The sequence below is a fragment of the Otolemur garnettii genome, unplaced genomic scaffold (genome assembly GCF_000181295.1).
Source record: "Otolemur garnettii isolate 467f Iridium unplaced genomic scaffold, OtoGar3 scaffold00050, whole genome shotgun sequence".
NCBI lineage: Eukaryota > Metazoa > Chordata > Mammalia > Primates > Galagidae > Otolemur > Otolemur garnettii.
In genome coordinates, this window is record NW_003852445.1 from 1,781,591 (window position 1) to 1,793,952 (window position 12,362).

General features: G+C 40.3%; 2 protein-coding genes across 3 annotated transcripts in view; both read right to left on the reverse strand.

The window, feature by feature from the left end:
• Positions 1-4,819, reverse strand: part of SCG5 (secretogranin V) — a 50,580-nt gene extending 45,761 nt beyond the window's left edge. For both annotated transcript variants that reach the window (XM_012806361.2, XM_003791686.3), the window contains exons 1-2: positions 4,669-4,819; positions 2,994-3,226 (exon numbers count right to left, since the gene is read on the reverse strand). In XM_012806361.2, coding sequence (XP_012661815.2) covers positions 2,994-3,226; positions 4,669-4,802 — 367 coding nt within the window. In that variant the 5' untranslated portion in view covers positions 4,803-4,819. The remainder of the gene's footprint in view (positions 1-2,993; positions 3,227-4,668) is intronic.
• The window catches only part of ARHGAP11A (Rho GTPase activating protein 11A), a 29,746-nt gene that overhangs the window by 1,192 nt on the left and 16,192 nt on the right, over positions 1-12,362 (reverse strand). The gene's annotated exons all lie outside the window — the stretch shown is intronic.

The window sequence follows — 12,362 nt, forward strand, 5'->3', positions numbered from 1 at the left end:
CCATCATTGTTGTTTGGCGGGCCCAGGCTGGGGATTCGAACCCGCCACCTTAGGTGTATGTGGCTGGCGCCTTAGCCGCTTGAGCCACAGGCGCCAAGCCAATCGCTTATAACTTTAACGTGTGATGAAAAACATCATCAACGATTACTCCAGGTCTGTAACTTGCATATATGGCTAAGTGATGGCAGTATTCATTTACACAGAGAAAGGCTGACGTCAACAGCAGTTGGAGGTTGCTGTGAGCTGTGTGATGCCACGGCACTCTACCGAGGGCAATAAAGTGAGACTTGGTCCCTACCAAAAAAAAAATTAATATGTTCAAAACTGAACTTCTGATCATCCTCTGAAAACTTGCTTACATGAGTAAATATTGGATCACTCAATAAATTACATATCAAGGTCCAGGACTGGGAAAAATCCAGGCATCTTATTTTGTTTCTTTTTCCCCGATGTCTTTGGACTATTTTTTCTCTGTTAGTTTTCATCCAAGCTGTAATAGGCAAAATTCTAGGATGACTCCCAAGATTTCCCCCTGTTGAGCCCTGATTAACCTTCTGCCTTTGAGGAAGAGGGAGGGGACCCATGAATAGAAGATGACATGGCTTCCTTGTTATATGACAAAGGTGATGAGTGACAATACTGTATTATATTTAGCAGACTTGAGGGACATTCTCCCTCTGGCTGTGACAAAGTAAGCTGCCCAGCTGTGGAAGGACATATGGCTTACAGCCCGAGGATGGCCTTTAAATGCTGAGAGGGGACCCAGGCTGCCTACAGCAAGCGAGAAAAAGAGGACCTCAGTCCCATGAGCTCTGCCAACAACCTTAAAGAGGTTGGAATAGGACCCCAAGCTGCAGCACAGATGGCATCTCTTGCCATCACCTGACTTCAGCCTAATGTGACTCTGAGCAGAGGGTATATAGCTAACCCGTGCTGAGCTCCTGACCAGTGGACAGAAATAATAAGTGAGTGTTAAATCACTAAATTCATGGTAGTCTATCACATAGTAATAGAAAAACAAAACACAAGTCAGAATTCGCCCCTTCTACAGACACTGACAGGGAGTTCAGATTGATCTGTTACCATTACCCCAAAGTTAATCATGGAGACAGCGGTTTCCATTCTGAATTTACAGTTCCCTATTCAAACTGCAAAACCCAGGTCAAATGTTTCCAAGCCTTTCCCTGCAGCCACCTCCGCCCACTCTCACGCAGACTGAATTACTCCTATTCCGCTTCCATGCAGGTATCCAAATACTCCCTGGAACGCACCTTTTATTTTGCTATTCCCCTTTCCTCACCTCAGACTGTGAACCTTTCAGGGCAGAATTGCCCCAGCCCCCTGCTGAGCGCCTGGTTTGTAGAGGGTGCTAAATACAGCGCTTGGATGCTGAGGGAATAAAAGGAGGCTCTGAGTTAACACAGGCTTTTGATGCCGGGGAGGAGCAGTTTCTCTCCAGCACAGCTGATCAGGCCTCAGGTATTAATGGAAACTCAGAGAGCCTTCTCCATGACAACAGCTGGGGTGAATAACCAAGCCCTCCCTGCGTTAGGAGGGCAGACATTTACTATCTCAAAGGAGCTGGTCTGAAATGGGTAGGTGTGCGTGGGCAATGGGTAGCAGGTGCTGTGCTCGGTTGGTATGCTTGCTGTTCAAGTCATTTGTGTTAATCCACTATTGAAAGCAAATGTCACCCTAAATAGCCGACAACCTCACAGAGCTAGTTTTACTCTCTGGGGCTTGAAACTATGCCTAACAAGACAGAAACAAGAGTCAGACTTTGACAATATTCCTGGCATTCATAGAAATCTGGGGGATGATAGTCCTTGTAGGGAAGTCACAGATTCAGGTAAAATTATGCAAAATCAATCTACAAGGAACACATAGCATTCGTTGGATGTATGTTTTGAGAGAATTGTTTTCTTTAGGACCCACTTCGATGGGCAAGCACTGGAACTGTAAGGGAATGTTCCTCATGTTTAACCTAAGTTAACCAGGCCCTCGTTAGGATCCTACCTCGGGGAAGAAGACCATTCAGAATCAGAGAGGGCAGAAAGCAACGTACAGAAATAAAACCCCTGTCTGATGCTGCATCACCAGCTGGTAGGAGCCAGATTCTCTTTATAAATAAATCACTAAACAACCAACAAAGAGAGTACAGCTTTCTTTCTCTTTTCTTCTTGTTTTCCTTTGAGACAGAGTCTCATTCCATCATCCAGGCTGGTGTGATCATAGTTCACTGCTGCCCTGAACTCCCGGGCTCAAGTGACCTTCCTGCCTCAGGCTCTTGTGTAGCTGGGACTACAGGTGCACACCGCCATGCTAAATTTTTAATTTTTTCAGAGACAAGGTCTTGCTATATAGTCTTAAACTCCTGGCCTCAAACAATCCTCCCACTTGGCCTCCCAAAGTGCTAGGATATAGGCACGAGCCACCAAGTCCAGCCTGTTTTCTAAAGAAAGTCTCATGACCACACTGTTGGAAACTTAGAAACTTGGAAAAATTCAGAGGGGAAATGGTCTTGCCACCCTAAAACAATTCAATTATTCTTAATTTGTAATTTAAAAAAATTACATGTCTAAATATTTTTAAAACCTTTTGGCATGAACTCTTTTATCAGGACCTCTTTTGGCCCCTTGAGGGTGTATGGGAGTCATTCCTAAAAATCAAGTCAGATCCTGTAGGTTCTACATTTTGAAAATCTTAAATTAGATGCTCCTTCATTCTTTCAACAAATATTAGCTGAGCAACTATTATATAAACTCGACTTTGTGCTAGGTGTGAGGTTACAGCTGTGAATTAGGTAGATGAGGTCCCTGCTTTCACAGAACTTACATTCTCACTGTGGTCTTGTGTATGTTATACTGTGTAGATTAAGACAAAAGGGAAAACAGAGGAAGTATTTTAGGAATGTATTAATTATAATACATAATTATATACCAGTATATAAAAATGCTAAAAGAAACTTGAAACCATCAGAACACAGTAAATACCTTCGATGCTCTGTGGGCCCACAAGATTCATGGCCTGGTGAGCTGGATATTCCACCCGGGGCCTGGCAATGCCCAACTGCTCCATAACGCCATGGAGCAGCCTCTGGATGTCCGTTTCTGACACCCGGTCAGGGGTTCGTGGGTTATAAGCAAATGCTGGGGTCCATCCAAAAGCCAGACCAAACAGTAGGCCAGATAGCATGGTGGAAACCATCCTGGAGACCATTTTTAACCTACAGAGAAAAGACCAAACTTACACTGATTGGCCACATTTGGCAATCGTGATGATGCAATTGTGTAACCACTCCAGGTTGTGGTTCATGGACCAGTCAGCCAGAGAGGGATCACAAAGAAAAATCCTTAGAGGTGTCCATGCTAAGCAGAACATCCCTGTGGCAAGGCCTTAAAGAAACCAACAGGAAGAGGGGCCCAATTCCCTCCATTTGCATTCTGGGCAGTTCTCCTCACTCATAGTTTCTCTTCCCTACAGCTCCCTGAAATTTCTGCATTATCCCTCACTTCACCCTTCTCCCCCTCGCTTACTAAAACAACCCAGAATCTGTTTCAATTTTGAGAAAGAGCTAGATGGTGACAACTTGAGTCTTGACAGTCTCAGGGAAGGAAACGCTATCAGGAGGGAGTTAGGAGAACACAAATGATAAAGAAGCACAGCAAGGTTAGAAGTGGTGGCAGGAACATCTTAGCTTAGCAAACACATCTGTGTTTAAGATCCCGAGGGGAATGGAAGCACAGGCAGCTCAGTGTGGGCCCGGCAATCTGGTGGGGTAGATGAGGAATGCCTGCTCAGCCACCAGTTACCTGATCGACCTTCCCTGGCTGAGTGCTTCAGCTTCCTCCTCTGCAAAAAGGGAAAAATAACAGCACCTACCTTACAGGGTTGTCATAGGGATAAGCGTGTGAATACATGTAGGAGTGATATTGCTACTCCTGTCCATAATACTGCCTTACAGTTCTGGGGTTAGGATTTGAGGAGGCAGTAGCAGTCAGAGAAAAGGTAGGGAGAAAACCTGTCTGGGGAGTCAACCTGTCCTAAATGACGGCTTCTATGGATATGCCTTCAGCATGAGGGGACAATATTCATGCAGCTCCCTGCAGCTGCTTCACCTGTCTAAGATGGATGCTTCTGGCAGCAGCCTTGCAAACCCTCGTTTGGGTCATTTTACTGGGGGTGGGAGGAGACAAAACTGTGCATTTGCTTTTTGGAAACTGAAATATTTATACCCTCCAATTTCTTTTTCTGCAAAGGAAAGGCTTTTTCCAGCCACTACTAGACATAAATAACCTTCCTCCCCAAAGAGGTGAGACCAGCTCTTTGTTGCAACAGCAAAGTCTGAAATTCTGATGGAAACGGCCAGAGGCAGACACCAATCTCTCCGTCCATCTCCAAGCTTCTCTTGTCCGCTCGGAATGCAGGGTGTCTGTTTCACGTCCACCCCAGCCAACGCCATTGATTTGAAACTACCCAATCTCCTCCCTCTCTATTCCTTTCCCCTCATTTATAGCCAACCTCCTAATCTCCCACCTATCCTTTGTCTGACGCCAGCCTAGCTCAAGGATTTCAGCAGGATGCTCTCCTCCACCCCCTATACCCAAGAAGGACCTGCAAATCTCGGGTGGGCGGCAAGAGGCCGGCCGGCATCTGTGCAGTACTCACCAAGCGGCAGCCCGAGGCAGTCTGGGCCTCGGTGGGGGTCGGGGCGGGAGCTGAGCGAGCTGGATCGCTCCTGCGTCACCTCTCTCCCATCTTAGCTCCGCCCCGGCCCCTCCTCCAGCAGGTGGAAGTCGCATAGCCCACACTCCCCGGGAAGCATCCCAGATCTGCCTGGGCCTCTCATCAAGTCACCCAGCGCTTCAACCCACACACTTCACATACAAACCTCATGACTATGAATCCCCCTAGAGAATGTTCTCCACCGACCTCCACGAAAGGCATTCAGCTCCTTTCTCAGTCCCAAGCAATTACTGCGTGCCACCCTGTAGAATAGCGCAGTTGTTTTTTTTTTTAATTATTATTTTAAGTGTTTTAGCTTGAAGAGGAAAGGGGCAATGAATGGTAGGAGTGAAGCGAAAGATGAAGTTCTAAGCGGGGTCTTAATGGTGGTTCTGATAAGGTACATCCTGCTTTCAGGAGCCCTGTTACTGAGCAGGAAAACTACGGGGATATTTAATACAAGCTTCTGTTAAAGAGCTAAACTTGAAAACTTAAAGAATATTGAGTCTGAGTGCTATTTCCAAACTTCCACCATAAAGTGAAACCATAAAGTGAAATTCTACTTCAGCCCAAAGAGAAACTACATTCCCAGAACATTGCAGAAATGTGTCCAAGTATTATTTTCTGTTAAGAGGGTTTGTGGAGTACCTACCATGTGCACTCGTGAACATTTGGAACTTGTTCCAAATACAAAAAGTGAATGGTAATCATATTGTACTGAAATACAATACAGTGCTGCAAATTTATAGCAGCGAGACTAGGGATGCTGGTTTTTCCAAGTTTAAAAAAGAAGGCCAGGCATGAGTAGTATCTGGGGGTGTGAGAATAATTAACTTAATGAAGTTAGGATCTAGATCCCTTTACCTGAATTTTATACAGCAAATCCATTATCATCTGCAGCAATTTTAAGCAATGAATAGAAGCTGGCAAAAGTCACTCCTGAGATGTACGGCCTTTTGCTTTAAAGCAAGCCTCCCTCCCAGTCGTTTTCCTTCCATAAATACTCTTCTGCTTCCTGCCCTTTGCTTCAGTGCATGCTAAGCCAACAGGACAACTCGCAGACCATGCTGAGGTTTAATTTACTATTTATTATTTTTTGAAACAAAGTTTTATTCTGTTGCCTGGGCTGGAGGGCAGTGGTATCACCATAGCTCACTTCAACCTCCAACTCCCAGGCTAAAGCAATCCTCCTGCCTCAGTCTCTTGAGTAGTTATAACTATAGGTGCCCACCTCAGCTAATTTTTAAAATATTCTGTAGGAACAAGGTCTTGCTATGCTGCTCCAGCTGGTCTTAAACTTACCCTGGCCTCAAGCAATCCTACCTCAGCCTCGCAAAACATTAAGATTACAGGCATGAGCCACCACACCTGGCATAACATTACTGATGCATAATGAGACTCTATTCTGATTAACACTTCAGCATTTATCAGTGTTACCTTCATTCTGTGCTTGGAAAAAAGGAAGTTACTATGATTAACTGCTTTTGTGCTGATTGGAAATTTGAAATACACCAAAAGGCCTATGCTTCACATCAAATTTGGCATATTAAAAACAAAGCATATATATCCTGGACTTGATAATTATTAAAACTCTATACTAAACCTTACTGATAATAGAATGTGACCAAGCGGTCCAATTTAAGTTCTACGTAGTAAATTGTATTGTTTGTTGCTCATAAAATAACCAAATCAATATTAGATTTTGATTTATAAAAGTGAAAAGAATCTTTACAGTTACTGCATATGTGCAACTTTTGACTTTGTAACATTCGTATATTTATATAATTTGATCAAATATCCAATGAAGTTTGTAAAATTATCTCCATTTTGTATAAAAAAAACAAAAACAGATGATAAATCAAGTCTAAAACTCAACTTTCTGGACTAATTACCATGCCTCCAAGCTATTCATATATGCTCTGTATTGCAGCTTTCAGCTAAAATCAAAAGTGGGAGTAATGTGTGGGTAGTTTGTTTTAAAAAACTAAACATTTTTCATTATTGATTCATCCCTTAGTAAAGTCATTTAGGTGATTTTTACAGTTAACCTCCTATGCCCTTCTTCCTGAATTAGTCTTCCAATTAAACACTGTATCCTTCCCTGTGGATATAAAATATTAGTATTTTAAAAATTCAAAAGTGAAGTTAAGAAAGTTTATACCAGACAATATATATTTTAGAATGTATGGATGGTGTCTCTACATAAAATCAGAAATACCATAAACATATGAAATGCATACCCAGGCTATCTTATAAACCTACTTGATGTTTGTATCTGTGTGTATCTACAGATTTATAGTCTCTATATAAGTTAAATACTTATTCTGAGAAAGAAATTGATTCCCAGGTAATACAGGAGTACAGAAACAGGAAATAGCTTTGAAATAAAACAGATGTACTGGCATCAAGTAGAGCTTGGTAATGAAAACATTTCATGACTTGAAATTCCCCATACATAGATACACCATGAGTCTGCTGGTTCAGAGTCGTGTGCACGGCTGCTCCAATCTGCTCCAACCTGCTCCAACTCCTAAACATGGCATTCTAACAACTGACAAATAAAACCGTCTGTAGTGGTGGATTCTGCCTGCGTTGTTACTTCCTCTAAACCCTAGAGATGTGCTCTACTGTTCATAATACTCTTTCTTCAGCAATTTGTAATTTGTAACAATTTAAAATGTAAATTTAGGCAGATTTGCTTGCCAATTTGATGCATGTTCTAAATAGCACTTTGAATTTCATTAGAGCCTCAGGCAAGTAATTTCCTGAAGGTTATTTTTAATGTCTATGTTAAATAAATAACATTTACACACAAGACAAAATCATCATGTTTTTTTTATCTAAGTAAAATGTACAGAGATGCATCAACTATTCTAAAACCAAGCATCCACATATAAGAAAACACCTTGATTCAATCTTTTTCAAGTTTAATCATTCTTCTTTAAATAACTTCCATTTCTGCACTGGACAAAACAGATACAGATGTACTTGTGCAAATTATCTTTAAAAACATATTATGGCTTAAAAGTCATCAATTACTTCCACATCGCACTACATGAGCACACTTTAGTCATTACTCTGCCTTGGCCACTGTTCTCCATTCAGGTGAACACGTGACACATCTACAGGCGACAGAAACCAAATCACTCTGCCCCAAATAAGAATAATTAGAATGCTACTGAAGCAAATTAATTTCCAGGGATTTCAGTGAAGACAACACAGATTAACATAATCCACAACATAAGATTTGCAGGGCTTATCTCTTCCTTTTACACACTACAAATTCATTGTAGAAATCTCATCTGAGTTGGAGGAACAGGAAATGGGCACAACTCGTTCTGCTCTATCACACATAAAAATCATGCAATCTTCAAAAATTAATGTCCTGTAACACTAGACAAGTTCTTTAAGAAGGTAAAGTCTAAAATTAAAGTTTAAATACTGTCATAATTAAGACAAAGTACAGAGATAGTTATTTGTACAAGTATAGAAATCTAAGTTGCTTATGCCGTGAAAATGTTACAGAGAAAATCTATTGCTTAACAGTCACCCTGAGCTACAAATTAACACATGTATTATCCTGCAAGTCATATCATCATTGTTCACTTTATTTACATTAACAGCAAGTATTACCCATCACAAGTCTACAGGTTTACTTGTTGGTAGTAGTTGAGCTTTTCCAATAGGATTTTTTGGAGAACCTTTATACCAGACCCTTTCTCTTTCTGATGGTTTCCTAAGGACCCTATTACCTACCCCAGAAGAAAAGCTCATATTATCATTTCTAACAGATTTCACTATCTCATGATTAGTCAGGTCATCCAAGGGAAACTTAATTTGGACATCAGATATAACTTCCTGTTCACATACTTGAGCAGACCCAAGAGAAGCATTCAATGAATTTGGGTGTCTCTTGCTCTTTAAGAAAAATTTAGACGTTAACTCCATGCTTGATTTTGAAATTGGATCAACATTTGACTGTTCACACGATGTGGACTTCTGTTCTTTAGGACATGATTTGGTACATAAAGCAAAGGAGTCTCTTGATGTATTTTCTACACACAAGGGAAGAGCACTGTCACAGCTTACTGACTTAACCAGAGGAGAAGCAGCATCACCACGTCTCCCCAGCTTCTGCATTACAGGTTGTCTGCTGCCCTCCAATAAAGAATTAATTCTTCTGACAGACTGACGGACAGGAGTACGCTGGAACTTAAGAGGTGACTTAACTTTTGCTCTACTTGATTCATTTAAAGAAAGCTTGTTAAACCACTGTATGTGATCTGAAACCTTCCCATGTTCTGTCATTTGTGAACTTTCAGGAACAGTTTTATCACATGTTTCCACCAGCGACTGCTGTTTAGCAATTCTCATAGGCCTAGGTTTTGACAAGTTTGTTATAATACGTGTACTCTGGTGCGAGGAAAAGGATCTAGCCTCCTCCTCTGCAGAAGCTGTGCATTTCATTGAGTTCTCTTCAATCATATTCTCATTCTCCTTTAATTCAGTATTTAGTTTGTCCCTTGGAGATGACTGTTTCTTTATTTGTTTGTCACTGGAGAATTCTTGCTTGTTGAAATAATCTTTAGGTATACTTGAACAAAAGTCTTTATCGTGTTCCACCTTCACCTGAGCTGAGTGACAAGTTATAGCTGCTTCTCTATCAAGTTTTTGAGTTTGATGTGATGAAAACTCTCCTTCAGAAATACAATGTTCATCATCACCAGTGTGGTGGTCAGAGTTTCCCTGTGATTCTATTATAGTCAAATCACTGGGTTCAGATAGATTTTTCTCTGGGCTATATTCTATGTGAGAGGTTTCATTTAATTTTACTTTCTCCATATTAGTTGTTGATGATTGCCTATGATTTATCAATGCATGAAGATTACTTCCAGATTCAGAAAATGCTTTCTGAATTTTCACCAAAGTCTCTGTGGTCAAGTTATTTTCACTCCCACTAAGGGAGCTTCCCATTATGTTCCTGTTATGTTTAGAGGGGACACTGGACGGAGTAAGTTCACATGAAGTAGCAGGTGACTTTTCAACCGTATTAGCAGGCTCCAAAGAAGAGTTTTCTACCTCAAGATTTTTAACTATTAAAGAAGCTTCGTTTGCATCTATTTCTTGAAAACTTGAATTACTAGGTCCTGTCCAAGACATCCGGTAATTTCTTCCATCTAGTCGCTCAGGAGTTAATAAATTTTCCTCAGACTGACTGATCTTTTTTGAACCTAAAATAAAGTAGTTCAGTGCTTTTAATCCTTTGTATCCAACTATGTTTTAAAATATTATTGAAACACATGGCAAATAAAGGCACTAAATAAAGGCACTATCCAATGAATTAAAGATTTGTGTTAAAAGAAATAATTTTTAACATAAAATGTCAGTCATTTTTACATTTACATGTATAAGAATTTTCCAACTGTTAATAGGAATTCAAATTTTTTAGTATTCAAACATGAATTTTTAATTTCTAGAAAATAAAGTATTTAATATATTTTACCATTTTAAAAAAGCAGCTGAAGCAGGACTTTTGAGTAAAACTCTAACAGTATCATGTAAATGTACCTTTCTTTGGTAACCTTGCATCAACATCTGGACTAAAAAGCAGACCTGTTTTTACAGAGTCAACTCTGTTTTTTAAACTTTGTTGATTTGCAAGTCGCCGACCAACATTTTCACATCTATTGACACCAGAACACCCATTCTGCACAGAAAAGGAAGATTAAAAGCTGTGGTTAGAAAATCAACCTAGTTAACTGAAAATACTAAGACAAAGTAAATTTTTTGTAATAATCAAAATCGACAACTGATTTAAAAAGGCACATATAATTGGGAAACAATTTTATAACAAACACAAATATTCTTGCTTACTACTGAAACTTATAATCATTTATCTGACTTAACTACTAGTTGAAAAATAAAACATCTTTGCATATTCATTAATTTAAAAAATTTTCTCTTGTGCTGACACTGTGCCAGTGCCTGTTCACATACCATGGAAAACAAAAAACCCAGATCAAAACCCTACCCTTATTGCTTTCTATTTTGATGGAGACTTAGACCTAAATAAGATAAACAACAAATTATGTTATATAAATACAATATACAAAGTGAAAAGTGATATGGAGAAAAGCAAACCAGGGTAAGAAGGATATGGAATAGTGAAGGGTTAAGGTGCAATTTTAAATAGGATGATCCGAAGATGATTTGTGAGTAAAGCACAAAAAGAGCAAGAGCTATGAAGATTTAATGGAGAAGGAGCACTACAGGGAGAGAAAAATGCCACTGTAATCTCCGAAGCCGTAGCAGACTCTGGCATAATCACAAACAGCAAGGAGGTCAGAGTGATTGGAGCAGAGAGCACAACGGGGATAGGAGCGAGGATTGAAGAGGCAGCCCAGGAGCAGCGCACAGCTTTACAGCTCTAACTGAGAACTGTGGCTTTTACTCAGAGTGAAATGAGTCGTCATTGGAGGTTCTGAGCAGAGAAATGATAGGACCTAACTTGGGTTTAAGGATAATTTGGGTTTGGCAACTGGGCTCAGTGTTTAGGGCACAGGCCACATATGTCGGGGCTGATGGGTTTGAAACTGGCTGAGGCCTACTAGAAACAACGACAACTACAAGAACAAAAATAGCTGGGCATTGTGGCGGGCACCTGTAGTCCCAGCTACTTGGGGAGGCTGATGCAAGAGAATCACTTAAGCCCAAGAGTTTGAGGTTGCTGTGAGTTGTAACTCCACAGTACTCTACTGAGGGCAACATAGTGAAACTCTGTCTCAAATAGATACAATAAAGGATATTGGTTACAGTGGTGCACCAAGGGTAGTGAAAGGCAGAGCTGTTAGTAGGAGCATACTGTAGTAATCCAGCCAAAAGAGGACAGACAGAACTTGAGAAGTGGGAAAAGTAGTACTGGTGAAAACTGGTCAATCTGGAAAAATTAGGATTCTCTAACTGATCAGACACGATGGTGTATGAGAGAAAATAATAAACCAAGAATGCCACCATAGAAATAAAAAAATTTTTTAAAGTTAAAAAAAAGAAAAGAAAGCATGCCATCATGGTTTTTAACCTAAGTGATGGAAAATTTCAGTTAGAACTTTTGTTGGCAGGGGGAGAGAGGAGGTGGACACTAGGGGCAGAGCTGCACCTTAGGAGTTCTATGGGGGGCAAGTTACACTTTGGCCTGTATATGGGATTAGATATCCAAGTAGGGAAGTCAAACAGAAAGATGTTAAGAAGCAGGCAAGTTGTTCGGGAGATCATTTTGGGATGGAGAACTTAAACTTGGAAGTTTTAAGTAAACACAAGTTGAACATTCCATATCTGAAAAAACAAAATCTAAAACACTCCAAAATCCAACTCTGAACACTGACATGATGTTCAAATAGTGTTCAATGGAGCATTCCAGATTTTCGGATTAATGAAGAGCAACTGATATATACAATGAAAATATTCCAAAATCCAAAAAAAAAAAAAAATCTATGTGAAATTTGAAATACTTCTGATCCCAGAGATTTCAGATGGGAAACTGAGCCTGTCAATAATGTTTACAGCTGATGACCATCTTGAGTGAGTGGAGAGAGAAAAGAAGCAAAGAAAGAAAATATATCAAAGAGGACTAAGTGGTT